The 18,962-nt window shown below is 43.9% G+C and overlaps 1 protein-coding gene across 3 annotated transcripts in view; it reads left to right on the top strand.

Annotated features, from left to right (window-relative positions):
- Positions 1-18,514, top strand: part of LOC109249594 (cyclase associated actin cytoskeleton regulatory protein 2) — a 238,220-nt gene extending 219,706 nt beyond the window's left edge. For all 3 annotated transcript variants that reach the window (XM_053904873.1, XM_053904872.1, XM_019420049.2), the window contains 6 exons: positions 3,581-3,770; positions 4,745-4,920; positions 6,047-6,170; positions 6,268-6,350; positions 12,623-12,763; positions 17,050-18,514. In XM_053904873.1, coding sequence (XP_053760848.1) covers positions 3,581-3,770; positions 4,745-4,920; positions 6,047-6,170; positions 6,268-6,350; positions 12,623-12,763; positions 17,050-17,133 — 798 coding nt within the window. In that variant the 3' untranslated portion in view covers positions 17,134-18,514. The remainder of the gene's footprint in view (positions 1-3,580; positions 3,771-4,744; positions 4,921-6,046; positions 6,171-6,267; positions 6,351-12,622; positions 12,764-17,049) is intronic.
- The last annotated feature ends 448 nt before the right edge of the window (positions 18,515-18,962 follow it).

Below are 18,962 nucleotides of genomic sequence, written 5' to 3'. Positions count from 1 at the left end.
CTTGAACCCTAAGGCAAGGAGCCATGATTTGGGTGCAAACACCCTATTACTGGAACCAGTAGGTACTCAAGAAAAGCAAATAAGGCAAGAGGCCAGTTTCTAGAAGCACAGGCTCAGAGCCACAACAATCCAGCGTCAAGGATGTTTGGATGCTGAGGGGCCACTGTCAACACCCAAGACTTCCTAAATCTCCATAGGATATAGGGGTCCTGGTACCAGAGTTGGCTGTAGGAGCTCAGTCAGCCACGGAGGCATTAGAGAAACAGAACAAGGAATAGTGGAGATAAAAATTAAGCCAGCTATTACACCACCTCCCCATACTTGAGTCATGTATATTCTAGCCAGAGGCCCAAGAACAACACTACATATGTATTGACGTAGCCTATACCTCTGGTCCTTTAATTTCACTAGTGACTATTTTAAAAAATATATTGTAAATATAACATAAAAGATTTCCCTGAAGAAGGCTTTAGAATCAAGCAGATTGCTTGAATTATGTCTCTGCCATTTACTAGCCATTTAATATTGGGTCAGCCTTTCTGATTTCCTGCTTTGTTTTCTGTTAAGGAGGGATTTCAAGACAGTCCTAATGATATTATTGTGAGGACTAAGATTAATCTCCGCACGTAGCATGGAGTGATTCTTCCCAAACTTGGCTGAGCACTGGAATCACCCAGGAAGCTTCAAAAAATACAGATGTGGCTCCGTTGTTAAGTGAGTGACTCTTGATTTCAGCTAAGGTCATGATCTCACAGTCCGAGGGTTCTAGCTCCACCACAGGCTCTGTGCTGATAGCATGGAAACTGCTTGGGATTCTCTCTCTCTCTACCTCCCTTTCTGTCCCACCCCGACTCACGCGTGCTCTCTCGCTCTCTCTCTCTCTCTCTCTGAAAGATAAATAAATGTTAAAAAATAAAAATTAAAAAAACAGATGCTTTCCACCTCCCCAGAGAGCATTTCTGGGACACGGGCTGGGTTTTTAAATTTCTAACAGATTTCAGAATGATTCGAATGCTCACACAAGTTTGGGAATAGAGGCATAGAGGCCGTCCTATACTGAGCATTAAATGTCTTGTTACATGAACAGAAGTAATCGACACCTGGAAATACTAGACTTTCCAGAACTCTTGGCTCCCTTCCCTTCTCTGACCATCTCCCTTCTGTCTCTACTGGGACACCTGAAGATTAGTGCCGGGCTGCGATTTCAGTGGATGTGACTGCCACTCGTGGCCAGGCACATGTGAGAATACAGAACACTCTGTACTGGTACTCGGTCCGAGGTGCCGTGAGATCCTGCGGGAGGAAAAGAGGAGGAAGAAAGAGGTAAAGACCAGGTTCTGCTACAAAGTAGCCCCCGAGGCCTGTCAAGGGAATGCCTACCAAGTTTGCTTTTGAGTCTGCAGGAAAGCCCCTGAATGCTAATTGTAAAGTCCCCTTGGAAACTGGAGCCTAGTTTTGTGCTCTCACTGGGGCTGAGCCAGAAGGCGCTCAGGATAAGTTGAGTTTCAGCTGGTCCTGAGTTCTCTTATATTTTGGCTTTTATATTCAACGGTTGTTGCAGTAAATCCTTTGTTTGGCGTTCCTGAGTCAGCCATCTGAAGGTATCAAAGTTCCAAAAAGTTGTATCTGTAGCTTATTGGTTTCAGTGTCCTTTTAATGGCTCTTAGAGAGACGCTCTGAATTCTGAGAGCAGGGGCGCCATCAAAATCAGTCTGAGATAGAGAAGCCAGTATCCTCTATCCTTTCCACAAAATAGGACTGCAAAGCTGCAGGATTTCAGAAGTGAGGAAGGGTCTGGCCCTCCACTCACTCTGTGAGCTACTACGTGCTTGTGAGTAAAAGTAATGTTGGTGGGGGTAGTGGGGCTTTCAGGGTCTGGAACTAAGGACTGGAATATTGCTTGATGTGCAGAGCTTCTCTTACATGCTATCGATGATTCAGAGCAAATTCTCAAATTTCACCCTAGCAACATAATGGGAAACATTTAAGATACGAAGAAAGAAAAATTGGCCAGCCTCGTGAATTGTGCAGTCCTGGTTTACTTGACTCAAGCATTCTGATGGAGTCAGGCTGGTCTTCCTTAGAAACAAAAAGCCATCACAAATTACAGCTTCAGGAGACAAGACCTCCAGCCCACTCAGTTTTTCAGACATGCATTCTGAATAAGAGAAGAATCTTTTATCTTTAGAGTAATTCTGCACTTAATAGAGATTATATAAGTACTTTGAAAATAGCATGTTGGGTTTTTTTTTTTTCAACTGAAAACTACTACCAATTAAAACTTCCCAATATTGACACTTGGGAATACGGACTTGCTTATGAAAATGAGAATATGCTGTCTTCGTTAATATTTAGCACTTAGATGTTTTACATTTTATATTTGGCATTGGAAATACATGAGCCTAAACCACATGTCCATTACTCTCAACTTTTTTAATTTTCTATTTTTTCATTGAATCCACTTATAATGCCTTATCCTAGATACAGAGTTCTACTTCAGGTTTATTTTTTTAACATTTATTTATTTTTGATTGGGTGGGGAGGGGCTGGAAGGCAGAGAGAGAAGGAGACACAGATTCCGAAATAGGCTCCAGGCTCTGAGCTGTCAGCACAGAACCCGATATGGGGCTCAAACCCACAAACCATGAGAACATGACCTGAGCCAAAGTCAGACGTTTAACTGACTGAGCCACCCAGGCACCCCTCCGCTTTAGGTTTAAAAGTAAAATATTGCATCACCCAAGTTTGTTGTATATGTGTGTTTACATGGGGGAGAGGGGGTGATTTTCTCAAAACGTTCAAACATACTCTTCTATTGTCTCACACCTTTTACTGTCATATGAATTTGTTAGAACTTCAAACCGAAAACAAACCTTGAATTTCACATAGCAGCGAAAATAAGTAAGCCTAGATCTTGCTCAGAAAGGATTCAATTTTTAATTGGTTCATTAACAATCAAGATTAGATGCATGAAACCATCAGATGGGTCCTGGACCCTGATTTGACAGGCATCCAGGTCATACACGGCCCCCACTTGGGGGTCAGTGTGAGGCATGCATACTTGGAAAATGAGTTCCAGAAAAAGAGTTTCAGTATCTTTCTCTTGAGCTGCTCAAAAAGGTTCAGAAACACCTAATATCCACTGAGTATTTTTGCCACTCTCTCTCTTATTGGTGGTTGTGATTCCCAGCAGCCCAAAAGAGCGAATCCTCTTATCGGTTGAACTACATTCTTCTTATGATTCTCAGCTGGCCAAGGCCTGGTTCCATTCAAGTCCTGAGCTTTGGATGTGACCCTGTGAATATGGCTCTGTTTGCCTGTGAGTTGGCAGCGTGAACCCAGAGCATGCAGTTTCTGCCAGCAGGGCCCTCCAGCTCAGTCATGCTCTGTTCCCAAGATGCATCCCCCCGCCCCCGCCCTCGGGGGGTCCCAGTGCTCCAGACAGACCCGTGGTGCCCCTTGTGAGTCTTGAACGCCACTTCGTCATTGGTAGCAGGTTCTGAGTGACAGTGGCGAAATCCCAACTCTCAGCGAGAGCGTGAGTCTGAAGACAATGCTTTCCGTCTTCTCTCTCCCTCAGGGGCCAGTAGCATCAACCGCATCAGCATCGTCAGTCCTGTCCCCTGGGCCTGGCCTTCCTCCGCCCCCTCCCCCACCCCCTCCTCCAGGGCCACCTCCGCTTTTTGAGAATGAAGACAGAAGAGAGGAGCCCTCCCCTTCACGCTCAGCTCTATTTGCCCAACTTAACCAAGGGGAAGGAATTACGAAAGGTGAGAAAACTGGACCTTGACTCTGTCTCCCTCTGCCTCCAAGGCACATAGCTTCCCCCCAGAGCCTACAGTGATGGATGCACCATTCCGTCCCCATCCCCAAAACACGGGGAGCTGTGTGGGGAAACAGAAGCCTGCAGCGTTCTTCATCTCGAGGGAGACGGGCTCAGTGGGCTGTTACGTGGACCATCAGGAAGAACTCAGAGACTCTGGGTTCCAAGTTAGCACCACTCACAGCAGCCTCGATGCTTCGGCACCATCTACAACCGGGGCATTAAGACCGAGTGAAATAAAATGACAAACAGTAGTACCTCTGTCCTCAAGCAGTGGACAGGCTTGCCAAATAATTCTGTCATTGAAGCACATTTGTCATCACTGTGAACGGTTGTTTTTAATCATACCTTTAAGATATATCAGGATGTACATGCATTCTGAACAGTAAGGTTTATGCAAATGTATTTTTGTTTCAGACCAGTAATAGGAGTTATGGTGTAATTGTCCCTGTGCACTGGGCTAGGAGCTAAGAGCCCCAAACTCTAAATTTTCCTCTGGCTCCAGCTGGCTGGGCGGTCCCCTCATCTGCAAAGTAAGAGAATGGACTCATAACCCTGAAGTCTATTCCATACTCTATGGCGTATACTTACTGGAATGCCCTGTCCTTCTAGGCTACACCTGGGGAAAGCCTTAGCCATGAGCAAAGAAGTAAATCATGTGATCTTTTTTTGGCCAGGTGCTTTTCTTTTTTATAGAATTTTTATCTATCTTACCTCCTTAAAGAAGTTCCCTCAAATTTAAAAAATGTTTACAATGCTTCTAATTAACTCTAAATCTATAAGGTCTCTGACTGTGCATATTATTAACCTTGAGAATAGCATTACCAAAATTTCTTGTTCTGTTTATATTCATCCAAGAAGTTAGGGACAGTTCCCTTTGCATAAAATACAAAGAAACGTGGCAACGTGTTCCCTTTCCAGGGCTCCGGCACGTCACAGATGACCAGAAGACATACAAGAATCCCAGCCTACGGACTCAAGGAGGACAAACTCCATCTCCTACCAAAAGCCTCTCTCCAGGCTCCAGGGCCCCCCCGTCTCATCCTCCTCAGAAACATGCTCCCGTGTTCGAGTTGGAAGGAAAGAAATGGAGAGTCGTGAGTGAAGCCCTTTAACCTTAACCTTCATTCCTGGCATGCTCCAGTGACAGGACCAAGTGCTTACCCAGGTCTTCAGGGTTTCTGAGTGAAAAGACAAAGGCACAAGCCTCTGGCGAGAGCAAAAACCGGGGTGTTTCTGAATGCTTCCATCAACTTTTTTTTTTTTTTTTTTTTTTTTTTTACTTTTTGGTTTTTCATTATTTCTCATGCATCCTTTTCTTCACGTTTTTAAAATAATTTTCTTCATTGTGGTAAAATACACATAAAATTTACCATCTTAGCATTTCAGTGACACCTAACGTTTAAGCGTACATACTGACTCACGGACGCCAAGTGAATTCGCGTTGTGCAGCCATCAGCACGCATCCACAGAACTCTTTCCATCTTGTCAAACTGGAACCCTGTACCCCTTAAACAACAACCCCCCACGCCCCTGCTCAGCCCCCAGCAACAGCCTTTCTACTTTCTGTCTCTACGGATTTGACAACTCTTTCCACAAGCTTTTAATCTGTTCCCCGTTCTGGTTGGAGGTAGGGTGTTCAGGGCCATGGACAGAGGCACTGATGTCATCTGCCGCTTCATCCACCACTTGGCTGGTTGTGTGAACAGGACAGAGACACAGAGAATGTGCACGAGACCTGGTGCTCCCTGCCAATCCATGGAGCTTCCCCAAAGGTTTCCAGAAGACCAAATTCCCGAGAAAGGTGGTCTGGGGCTGCAGATACACAGGGACTCAACACCACGGTCGTCACTAACCTAGTTGCCCAACTCCTTGACGCGGCACATTTTACTGCAGCATTAAGGCCAGACTCAGCATACAGACTGAACAAAAAAGCTCCAGCCCACCACCCAGCAGCCTCTTGGGCGCCTGAGACTGGTTTGCAAATGGACACTGACCCCCGCCCCCTCCCTGCCCACTTCCAAGCAGTGGTTCCATTCATTCCCATCATTACAAAAACAGAGTGAGACCTGTGGTTTGGCCTATTAAAAAGTGGTTCTGAAAGGAAGGGCATATCGAAAAGCTAGAATTAACGTTGAACCCCACAGTAATTTCAACATGCGGAGGATTCCATTTATCTGCATACGTCCTTGTATTCAGTATTTGCACGTGTTTTCATTTTAGGAGTATCAAGAGGACAGGCATGACCTTGTGATTTCGGAGACCGAACTGAAACAAGTGGCTTACATTTTCAGCTGCAACAAGTCCACTCTACAGATGAAAGGGAAAATAAATTCCATTACAATCGGTAGGGCAGCACCCGGGGTCACTTAGGATGGTCAGTTGCTTTGCATAAACATGATGCGTGTGCCTAACAGGGCTGTGTTTCTGTTTGCTTCCTCTAGACAACTGTAAGAAGTTTGGCCTTGTGTTTGACAACGTGGTAGGCATTGTGGAAGTGATCAATTCCAAGGATATTCAAATGCAGGTAGGTGGCCTGTCAAGCGTGCGCTCTGAACCCATTGCCACTTTGCTCTGATGATCCAGCTGCCCCCCCAAGGGGCCGGCCATGTCCACCTGGAGAATTCTTCTTCCCTTTCCTCCAGACACAGCTCTGTCATCACCTCCTCTCTGAAGCCCTGTCTTTCTTCTTAGACAGTGTGACTTCCGCCTTTTCAGTCTCTTAGACTCTAACACATCCTATCTTGCACATGCCTGTTTCAAGAGCAGATAACTAATCTTTGCAGCCACAGACACTGGCTCAGCACCTGCACATAGTCAGTGTCCAATAAATGTTTGGCGAGGTAATGATTGGGATGAGTCAACTAATGAATGAACACAGACTCTAAGAGATTCTCCTAGATGATAGCACCATCCCGAAGAGAATTTTCTTTTCTCAGCGACAGTTGGTTCTGAGTAAGGAGGAAGTAGAGTTTTTGTGAAGAGTCGGTGAGATTATCAGACTAACAACCTGGAAAGTAGGATTGGAATTGAATTTGCAAACTGGGAGAAAACGTGCACTCCTTTAGTAAATCTTGGTTTAACCCAGTGGGATTTTACAGTATGCCAAGAGTTAATGGGCTTCCTGCCTTTGGCCAGTGATAACTTCCACCTTCGATTATACTCTCTTCATGTTGTTATTTTTTATTATTTTTTCATTTTTTACGACTTCATTTTTATGTAATCTCTACACTCAACATGGGGCTCAAACACTCAACTCCCGAATCACAGGCTCTACCGTGACAGGTTTCGTACATTTAATTAACCCCTTGTGACCTGATGTTTCCTGATAATGTTTGTTAAAATTGGATTCTGGTTTTATAGATATTTCTCTCGTTTTACTGAGCATTTTACCACCATCACTTTTTTTTAAGTTTATTTATCTATTGTGAGAGCGAGAGAGCACAAGTGCATGAGAGACAGAGGGAGAGAGAAAATCCTAAGCAGGCTCCACATTGTCAGTGTGGAGCCCAAAGCAGGGCTGGAACTCATGGACCATGAGATCATGACCTCAGCTGAAGTTAGACACTCAACCAACTGAGCCACCCAGACACCCCTACCACTGCCACTTTTACTTCAAGTACATTTGAATGGACATTTTACATTTCACTCACTACTATTTAAGACATGGTTTTGTGTGTGTCCATTTAATGGAAAGAGTCCTGAACCCTGAGCCCTGGGCAAGGCCCCAGTTCTGTCCCCACCTGCCATATGCATTTGGGCAGTTGGCTTCACCTCTGACTCCGAGTTCCCTGCCCTGAAACCCAAGGTTAGCTGAGGGATTCTAAGTCTTCTGCAGCCCAAATTCTAAATATCCTTGCCACATGGGCTCTGTGGATACATGTATCTCTCTCTCACTCAGTTCCATGTATTTTCTGTGGTGCATCTGTGTAAATCTCCTTCCCTAACCATTCTGCTTCCATTTCTTCATAAATTTAATTTCCTGATAGAAAACTGCTTAGGAGAAAGCAACCAAATAACTCCGCACAGACATTTACTATATTGTTATCTTCACCACGTACACAGGGAAACTCGACCGGAATCCTCAGCTCACACTTTAGTTTCAAAAACGTGAGTTATCGGGGTGCCTGGGTGGCTCAGTCAGTTGAGTGTCTGACTTTGGCTCAGGTCATGATCTCAGTATTCATGAGTTCAAGCCCCACATCAGGCTCGCTGCTGTCAGTGCAGAGCCCGCTTCGGATCCTCTGTCCCCCCTCCTCTCTCTGCCCTTCCCCCACCTTGCATTCTGTCTCTTAAAAATAAATAAATATTTTTAAAAATTTTAATGTGAGCTGTGTGCTCAAGGCCACTTAACATGTAACACACTCATTTCATTCATTCATTTGCCAAATGTTTGTTGAACATGTCTGATGTGCCAGGTACTGTTCTCAGCACAACAAATACCAGGGAGCAAACAAGACAAAAATTCTTGTCCTCATAAGCTTACATTCTATAATGCCACCTTCTAATTTAGCATTTCTGAAAACCACATCCATCCATTTATTTAATAGTTCTATTTCTCCCAAAGCATTATGCATGAAAATTTTCAGGAAATCACTCATCATCAGAAAAAGTCCAGTTCTGTGGTGCCTGGGTACCTCAGTCAGCTGAGTGTCTGCTTCTTGATTTCAGCTCAGGTCATGATCCCAGGGTCGTGGGATCGAGCCCAGCATTGGGCTCTGTGCTGAGCATGGAACCTGCTTGGGATTCTCCCTCTCTCTCTCTCACCCTCTGCCCTCCCCCCCCGCCACTCACGTGTGCACTCTCTCAAAAGAAAATAAACGTTAAAAAAAAAAGGAAAGGAAAAGTCCAAGGGTATATTATTATACTCAAGGATAAATATGGTTCATGTAAACCTAATAATAAGTCCACAGTTTCTGAAGAACTATTTTGGATAGTGAAGTTTCTACACAAAGAGCCAGGCTTTCTCTCACTTCACATTATTTTTAAGCAACCCTCCCCTCCCCAAAGTCACAGAAATAATATTCTGTGACTGAGGTGAGAGCACATATTTAACCAGGTGAAAAGTATTCTGGAAATAATCTAATCTACCCCCTCTGAATTTTAGAGAGTATATTTCAAGCTTCCTTTTATTCTTACAGAAATGAGATTGGGTAGCACTGATGATATATAAGGAGTTAGCGTTTTTTAATGAAAATACATCACATTCAAAATTAAAACCAATTGAATTAAATACAAAACATGAAGCTATAGTAAAGTGGAAGAAAACAGTTTTAAATACTCATAAATTTCTGGAGAAATAATTCTAAATTGAGAAGTTATAGAAGAAATTATCAAGGAAGCTATGTCTACTTAGAAATTTTAAATTTCTGGGGCACCTGGGTGGCTCCGTTGGTTAAGTGTCTGACTCTTCATTTCGGCTCAGGTCATGGTCTCACAGTTTGTGCATTCGAGCCCCTTATCAGGCTCTGCGCTGACAGTGTGGAGCCTGCTTTGGATTCTTTCTCTCCCTCTCCCTCTGCCCCTCCCCTGCTCGCTCTCTCTCTCTCTCTCTCTCTCTCAAAATAAATAAATAAACGTTAAAAAAATGTTTTTAACTTCTGAACTCTATATAAAAATGGCTACCGCATGACCATTTTTAAAAGTGATCTACAAAGATATCCATGATAACCTTGTTGAGAGGAAAGAACACTTTTGTACGATTATGTAGAGCATGATTTCATTTTTCCATATACACACACATATATATACACAGATATATTTGTATCTGATAATCCTAGAAAAAAAGTCATAGAAGATATACTACCTTCTGTGACCCAATTAAAGGCATCTACCAAAATCCTATAGTGAAAATCAAACTTCATTTGAATCTTCAGAATTCCCCATTAAAGTCAGAAATAAAGAAAAAATTCCTTCTATCATTGCCTTTGTTCCATAACGCTTTAAGGGTTGTAACCCAGCCAATGACAAGAAAAATCATTGGGAAATATAAAACTGGAAAAGGAAGAGACGAAAATGAGAGAGGGGTAGTGAATGCAGTGGTGGGTAATACAGAGGGGACTTCGACTCGACTGTAAGATTATAGTCCTAAAAAAAAAAAAGGAAAGAAAGAAAGAAACCAAAACGTTAGACCCTGACAAAGCTGTTTGACATATGTATATTTGCGTGTTATATTTTCTTTGTTGCTATGTTTGAAATAGATCATTCTAAAAATAACCTGGAAGGATAAACCGTGGTTATCTGTCCAAGAGGGACTGAAACTTGGCAACGGGGCTCAGAGACCAGAGAGAGACATTTTCTTGAATCCTTTCCAAGCTTTTGGATGTTAAAATCAAATGAATGTCATTAACTATTTAAAACATTTAATACATTCTTTTATTTAAAAAAATTTTTTTAAACACTTTACTTATTTTTGAGAGACAGAGACAGAGCGTGAGTGGAGCAGGGGAGGTGCAGAGAGAGAGGGAGACACAGAATCCGAAGCAGGCTCCAGGCTCCGAGCTGTCAGCACAGAGCCCGATGTGAGACTCGAACCCACAAACTGTGAAATCATGACCTGAGCTGAAGTCGGACACTCAACCAACTGAACCACCCAGGCACCTCTAATACATTCTTTTGAAGGGGCTTGGTTACAATGGAGATGAGTGGTTGGCCAGGGAGTGAGGACGGGGTTTGACTGTAATTGGGCACTAGAGGTATTTGGGGAGTGATGGAAATATTCTAGAACTGAGGTGAAATGATGGTTGCACACATCTGTAAACCTACCAAATACCGTTAAATCGTGCACGTGAAACAGGTGAATTTTGTGTTTGCGGATTTAACCTCAATGACTTAAAAAAGGTTGAAGGGAACAAAGGGGCATTCACCTAAGTTCATATGATTTGGTCCAGGACTTCCATTTTTGGCAAACTACCCCCAAAAAATGCACACAAATTTTAAGAAAGAAAAGAGACTCAGATATTCTATGGAAATTTTTTAAATTTTTATAGAGAAATAGGGGCACCCAGCTGGCTCAGTCTGTGGAGGTGTGACTCTTGATCTTGGGGTTGTGAGTTTGAGCCCCATGTTGGGTGTAGAGGTTACTTAAAAATAAAATCTTAAAAAAAATTTTTTTGTAGAGAAATACATTTATGGAAAAACCAAACTAATACAGAAACAGATTAAATGCTAGAGCATTGGCCTGGGCAAGGTCACACATCACCTGTCACTCAGCAGAGGAACGACTCTTGGACCCAGTTCCCTTGATAAGAAGCCATTTCTGTTCCCAAAGTGCTCCCAGACCACCAGGGCACAAAGAGCATGTCTACAATCTATGCTCATGCAGTGTTGACCAAAACACTGTGGAAAAGAGCATTCGTACCATATTGGGGCAATGGTTTAAGGTCTGCTGTTGCTTTTTCAGACTTCTGGAAACATGGAGTGTTTATGCATTTGTAATACAATATAGCAATATATAAATATCAGCAGAGTGGATTAGTGTCCTGTGCTTGCCTCAAGGGTCCCCATTCTGCCTCACAAACAAATCACCAAAGACCCACTGACAGTTTATCTTTTCTCTTGACTTGCCTGGCTTCCATATCGTTCGAGGCAACTGTAAATGCTTTTCATCACTAGAAGATAAATGGAGAAATCACCAAAACATTACTGCTGACACATTTTTGAAATATAGATCTATGTATTGTTACTGTTTTAGTTTATTTATGGCAAATCCCATGCTTACCTGACCTTGAACTACCTCTGCTTTTTTTTTTTTTTTTTTTTTTGGCACTGGGGCTCATTGCTAACTCGGTGTCCAGTTTCTATGGAGAGAGGGAGAAAACAGAGAAGTGTGGTGACCTGGCTAGACTCCCCCTGAGGAATTCTTTACATCACCTGCACCATCGACAGGAGCTGCTCCTTGGGTTTGCAATCCAGCCTTTTCTTCAGGGTGAAACAGCAGATGTCTTTATCACTTCCAATTACCATTACAAGAAGGAAAATTCTAGAGTTGTAATATGGTCATTGGGGAACAGGCTGCCCCTATAGAGATTGGTGGGGGGGATGTCTCAAAACTGTTAAAACAAGAAATTTGAAACTGAGCAATATTTTTATAGCACTTAGATATTTGCAAACAATACAAAGAACCGCCCCCCCTCGTGGGTATGATCCTGTTTATCTATCCAGTGAGTGGCCTCAACCAAGTCCCCGGTTTTGGCTCCTGGAATTAATACATTTCAAAATAACCTAGACGCTCAATGTCTTATTCAGGCTTCACATTCAGCCAGTGAGATTTTTATCCGGCAGAAGACTTATGGGAAAAGAATTGTAGTGTTTCTTATTTATTCTAATTTAGGTTCAAGAAAAACCTACTCGATTACAGAACAGTGTGTTTACTCTTAAGTGGCAATATTAGTATTTGTTTTAACCTAAGATTGATAGATTTGTCAGAATGAAAACTGTAAGCAAATAAAAGCAAATGCTCCTTGTTGCTTTTATCATGAAATCAAATATATGTTGCAAATCCACTCGAGGGGGGTGAGACTTTTTCTGAACACTTAGCTGCTGTTTTCACATTAATCCCTTCATTTTGTCTCAGGAAAGAGACCCTGCGGCTTGAGAATCCCTTTGTGTGGTCCTTTCATTCTGTCCCCAAATGACACCCACCAGTTCAGCCTGGACACAGTGCCATTAAGCAGCCTCACTAGCCCTGACCCAGCTCTTCCTAAAGCTCCGGGAAGCCCATGCACCATGCTTATTCGAGGACATTCTAATTTTTATTTCTCTACGTTGGTCCCAGGATTGTTCTCTTGTTTATTTCAGGTCATGGGGAAAGTGCCAACGATTTCCATTAATAAGACGGAAGGTTGCCACATCTACCTCAGTGAAGAGGCACTGGACTGTGAGATCGTGAGTGCCAAATCATCTGAAATGAATGTCCTGATTCCTCAGGATGGTGATTATGTAAGTACCTTTTAAAAGCCGGTAAAGAATTTTTCCTGAGCATTTTTTATTAGCATTCTTTTTTTCTTCATTTTTTTAATGTTTATTTATTTTGAGAGAGAATCTCAAGCAGGCTCTGCACCATCAGCAGAGAGCCTGATGCGAGGCTTGAACTCACAAACTGTGGTGAGATCGTGACCTGCGCTGAAATCAAGAGTTGGATGCTTAACTGACTGAGCCACCCAGGCGCCCCATCCTTATTAACATTCTTAGAGATTGATTAATCAGCTCCCAACCTGTGAACTTCATTTGTAGAATAATTCACAGGCAGAAGAGGAATTCGGAGAGTTGCCTTCCACAGTTCTTCTCCCCTGTTAGTTTCCTGACTGGGCTCATTCCTGGATTTGTGATTCTCTAGGAAGTTCACTGGTAATTACCTTAACGGGCTAGCTTTTCTCAAATGGTACCCCATACATCCGAGTTCATGGTATTGAGGACTGACTGTTTTCCTTTGCTGGGGTGGAGGCAAACAGAAAGGAAGGAGAAATACCTTGGGGAAAAAATGGGAGGGAGGTCGACAACTAGTAGACCTATTTCTCCTGTAGGTATACTTACAACAGGGGTTCTCAAACTCAGTGTAAGGATCAGCCGAGAAGCTTGACGAAAATGTCAGCTCCCAAAGTCTGCACCTGCAGGTTGGATTCAGGGGGCTTTGGGCGGGGTCTGGGGATCTGCACTTTAACAGGCGTCCCGGGTGATTCTGATGCCATCAGCCCATCCAGCCCCTCTGAGAAACACAGCCTAATTGATTCTGCAACTATTTCTTCTCTATGCCTCCTCTCCCCAGCAAAGCAGCCCCTAAAAGAAGCACGCAGATGCTCCCACACATCGAAAAGGAAGTCTAAATGAATACTTTTTTCTGCATCATTCAGTGTGGTGAGCTTGCTGGTTGATGCAACTTGGAAGCAGGTTATTGGTTCCTTCTAGTTGTTGCTTCTTGGAAGAATACAGATCAACCCAGAGGCGATTCCCTCTGATTCTAACTGTGCAGGAAGGGGGAGGCGGGGAGAGGGGACAGGGAAGCAGGGGAGGATGGGAGCAAAAGGAACTTCGAAGGCACCGCATCAGCCTGTGGTTCAGACACCAGCCGACTGTCTACACAGTCAGTACTCAGGTTGATCTCCTTAGGCAGACGACATCCCTGCTCCCACGTTCTCTTTGTCCACCTGTCTTGAGTACTACCCAGCCTCATGCTAAGTAGCACAGCCTAGAATCCATCCTGTCAGGCTGAAAAACAGAAGTCCGCCAGCACTGGGCCATGCCTCCCAGCTCGGTATTTGGCCGGTCTAACCCTGAGCTGGGGAAGAGTCTTCTCACGTTCTCCATGTCCACACTGCTGAGGAGCTAAAACTAATACAAAGCAGCTTCGGATAAGAGAGCCGAAACTTAGGGTGGTCCCTGGCCTTTGAAGCTGTGTAGGCAGAAGGCTCAGTCTGCACGGGAACTGGATCTTCTAAGAAAAACGGTGGGTCTGGACCACCTTGCCAGAGTGATTGAGCTAGCATCCCTGGGCGTGGTCCCTGGATCTGCATTTGTTAAAGCTTCTCTGCTGATTCCAACATGGAGCCAAGCTTGAGATCCACTGACCTAAAGCATGAGTAGGGGTCGAAACCTGAGCTTTCAGGCTGAAAAAGGAGTCTTCCCTTTATAGGTAGATTATCTTATGCCCTCATTCCAGCTTCTCTTCTTTTTTTTTTTTTAATTTTTTTTTAACATTTATTTATTTTTGAGACAGAGAGAGAGCATGAACAGGGGAGGGTCAGAGAGAGAGGGAGACACAGAATCTGAAACAGGCTCCAGGCTCTGAGCGGTCAGCACAGAGCCCGACTCGGGGCTTGAACCCACGGACCGCGAGATCATGACCTGAGCCGAAGTCGGACGCTTAACCGACTGAGCCACCCAGGCATCCCATCCAGCTTCTCTTCTTACATTTTCTAGTTGGAGGTGGAAGGAAGCAATACACGGGTCCAGCCGTGGGCATAGCAGTCTGGGGGTGGATGGTGGGGATGACTCATCCTGAAGGAAATCAGTCGCCCAGAGAAGAATGTCATCACATTACTTCACTCCCAAAAAAGATGTGAAGCAGCTGAATCATGGTTACTAGCAAAGAAGCACCTCCACTCCGGGGTACTCCCCACCTGACCTGTTCTTGAGAGCAACCACCAAGCCTCCTTGTCTACTCATCGGGAAGAGACCCAGATGGGATACTGACCACACACACACACACACACACACCCACACACACACACACTAGGTTATGAAGACTTCGGCTTCTTTGCTTCATCTTAAGGCTTTCCGCTACAGGTTTCACTCAGGGAGAATTCATCGCTCCTTAGAGAAAGGGCCTTCCCTAAAATTAAAAAATTTTAATTTTTGTTTGTGAGTTCAAGCCCCATGTTGGGCTCTGTGCCATCAGCGTGGAGCCCACTTCGGGTCCTCTGTCTCCCTTGATCTCTGACCCTCCCCCACTTGTGCTCTCTCTCTCTCCGCCCCCCTCAAAAATAAAATAAAGAAGAATAATTTTAAAAAAGGGCTTTCCCTTTAAAATAAATAGCTTGTTCCAAAAGAAGCAGTTGCATCCCACAGCTGAAAAGATACGGACTTGCGTGTATATTCCACTGAAACATTGCGTCTCCTTGATGGGTGAGTGCAGACACCAGCTTGTCCAATACTTGGGGTTTCAGCAGTGCTGTGTGTTCAGGAAGTCCAGGGAGGCCATGGAAGCCAGCATCAAGAGTACTGCTTCTCACCTTCCTTTTCTATCATCTTCTTTTTTTGAACGTTTATTTGTTCTTGAGAGAGTGAGAGCAAGCAGGGGAGTGTCAGAGAGAGAGAGAGAGAGAGGGAGACACAGCATCCAAAGCGGGCTCCAGGCTCCGAGCTGTCAGCACAGAGCCCGACACGGGGCTCAAAGTCATGAACCAGGAGATCATGACCTGGGCTGAAGTGAAGTGGGACACGGGAAAGACTGAGCCACCCAGGTGCCCTGGATCCTCTCCTGAAATGACCGCAGAATCACTTTCTGGGGAAAAGAGAGATTCCAAACTACATTTGTTTTGGCTCTCCTGCATCCCCCCTCCATCCCCCACACATCTCTCTCTCTCTCTCTCTCTCTCTCTCTCTCTCTCTCGGGCGTATATTTCCCAGTGGGAAGAGATGGTGGCAGGATGCAGAGTAAGAAATTTATAACCCGAAGCACATTTTCCTATTTCATCAAAGGGTACACCCATAACACCGGGATAAAACCTTTCTACTCAGCGTGACTGGACATCAGCAGCTTCAGTGTCCCCTCGGAACTTGCTGGAAATACAGATGACCATTCTCTTCCCCAGATCTCCTGAATCAGAATCTGCATTTTTAAGTTTATTTGCAAGAGGGGGTGGGAGGGGCAGAGAGAGAGGGAGGGAGGGGGGGGGGGGAGGGGTGGAGACAGAGGGAGAGAGAGAGAATCCCAAGCAGGCTCCGAGCTGCCAACAGGAGCCCAACACAGGGCTCAAATTCACGAACTGTGATATCATGACCTTAGCTGAAACCAAGCCCGACGCTTAACCAACTGAGCCCCTCAGGGGCCCCAGAATCTGGGTTTGAACAGGACCCCCAGCTGATCCTGTGCAGGTTCGAGTTTGGTGGAGAGGCTGTCCACCGCTGGCCGCTCTGCTCACAGCAATATCATCTTAAGCCAGTTGCTTGACCTCCCAGACCTGTTTCCCATGGATGGCGTCTCAGTAACACCTCACTCACAGAGCTATCAGTTGACTGAGTCCATGTATACCTAGTACTTAGAAGAATGCCTCATTCTTAGGGGGTTCTAGGTTTCCCCCACACACACCCTTTTTTTTCAAATTTATTTATTTTGAGAGAGAGAGAGAGAGAGCATGAGCAGGGGAGGGGCAGAGAGAGAGAGAGGGGGACAGAGGATCCGAAGTAGGCTCTGCACTGTCAGCACAGAGCCTGATGCAGGGCTCGAACTCACGAACTGTGAGATCATGACCTGAGCCAAAGTCAGACTCTTAACTAACTGAGCCCCCCAGGCACCCCAGGAGGATCCAGCTTTAATCATGATGCTAGAATTGACTGACAGAACTGACACATAACTATCCGGGTCTCCACATGACACACAGGACCTCTCCACAACACACGCTTGGGTCCCCTAAAATGTCTTTGTCCATCATGCGACACTATTCAGGCTCCCATCTGTTTGCAGAAGAAAGCCCGGGTTCAAGTAACTTTGTTCTTCATTCTTCCAGAGAGAATTTCCTGTTCCAGAACAGTTCAAGACAGCCTGGGATGGATCCAAGTTGGTCACGGAACCTGCAGAAATTATGGGCTAACCTCCAGAGAGACTGAGCCCCCTGACCTGAACCCATCAAAAAAAGAAACAAAAGCAAAACAAAACAAAACAAAAAAAAACAAGCAGCATTGAAGACCTAGAAGTCGCAGGAACACCTACTGCTTTGGTTTTGGCTTCCAGCAGTTCTGTGTTCTAGAAACAGCATCATTTCTGGCATGCCTTCGTGGGCATTTTGAAGTATTTAACGTTTCTTCATGATTTGCCTTTGTGTGTAATTTGAGTTCCACATGATGACTAGTGAGCATTACACATTTTAAGGGGGAGGGGAGAATTCTGTCCCCCTAATATCATGAACACAGTAGCTGATAGGTAAAAATACTGCATGATTCAATTTGACACTTCAGTTTAATTGCTAGTTGGAAAATAAAACCTTTGAGAATCTAAGATGTACATTTTTACCCTTGAGACAGTTTCAGTGTGATGCAGTAGTAATATGCTCTGAAAAGTTTTGACCTTTTTTCCCTCGTTTTTACCAAATGTTCACCTTTGTCAGCGTGGATACATTGTCAGCATGATACATATTTCAAGGCACTTTTTTTTTTTTTTACAAAACGTAAGAAAATTCCATCCTAAAGACCATTATCCAGTTTCTTGCCCTTAGAAGACTTGTATTCTTTACAGTTACTAAAACTTAAAACTAGAAGTAATTTCTAATTTTTCTTAAAATATTCTTCTGCCATTGTCAAATGGGAAACTTTTACTTTTCTGCAGAAATTTTTTTTTTTTTTATGCCAAACGATTGGTGGGAGGAGGCAGACAGATTACCTCACAATTTTGCTCAAAGATCAAGCTCATAAATTTTTTTGTTTCCCAGTGTTGAACCTGTTGAATGAATAATTAGATGCCTTGTAAAGTATGTCGTTAATGTTTTATTATAGACTTCCTTTTTCACTTTCCAGACTTCTAACCAGTCTCAAAACAATGAGAGTTACAAAGCCATAGATGTAACACTTCATCCAAAACCTAAGAAATTGTTTGTTGGCTTGACTTGCTGCTCCTATTTTGTAGTATTGATAGAACATGCTTTTTCAGTACAAGAGAAACTAGCATATTCCTTTGTATCCTTTCAGTACACAGCGCTGAACAATCCACAACTTGTTGGATCAGTGTAATGAATTCTAGTATAATGCTTGCAGACCCAATACAAGCATATATATATTGTGCCTCCTACAGCCTTTGGGATACGTCGTTTCCGTTTTTTAAATATCTTCTATACCCATATAGTATTCAAATTACTAATGCTCATGTACCAAGGTTTTGCTATAAAAGTTTTGTTCATATGAATTATGTGGCTTTAGTAAATATCTTTTTTTTCAACTGTAAACTTATTCTGAAATAAAGTAAAATTCTAATTGTTTAAATCCTGTGATGAATTCTGCATGTTAAAATTATTATTTTCCACTTTGATTTGCCCCTTGCTCATATGTCAGATATGTCAGATTCAGGAAAGACGGCTGAGCCCTTCTGGTTGAATTGGGGAATGTATCCAACATGCCATCAGCTTCCCTGAAGAATGGCTTCTTCAATGTACCAGATAAAGCCATTTGCAGTTGGAATAACTGTCAGTCAGAAAAGTCTAGAATCCAGCTCCAGGGGCGCCTGGGTGGCGCAGTCGGTTAAGCGTCCGACTTCAGCCAGGTCACGATCTCGCGGTCCGTGAGTTCGAGCCCTGCATCGGGCTCTGGGCTGATGGCTCGGAGCCTGGAGCCTGTTTCCGATTCTGTGTCTCCCTCTCTCTCTGCCCCTCCCCCGTTCATGCTCTGTCTCTCTCTGTCCCAAAAATAAATAAAAAACGTTGAAAAAAAAATT

The sequence above is a fragment of the Panthera pardus genome, unplaced genomic scaffold (genome assembly GCF_024362965.1).
Source record: "Panthera pardus isolate Hobbes unplaced genomic scaffold, ASM2436296v1 HiC_scaffold_17, whole genome shotgun sequence".
Classification (NCBI taxonomy): Eukaryota; Metazoa; Chordata; class Mammalia; order Carnivora; family Felidae; genus Panthera; species Panthera pardus.
Note: the sequence above shows the minus strand (reverse complement) of the source record. Positions and strands in the feature narration are given on the sequence as shown.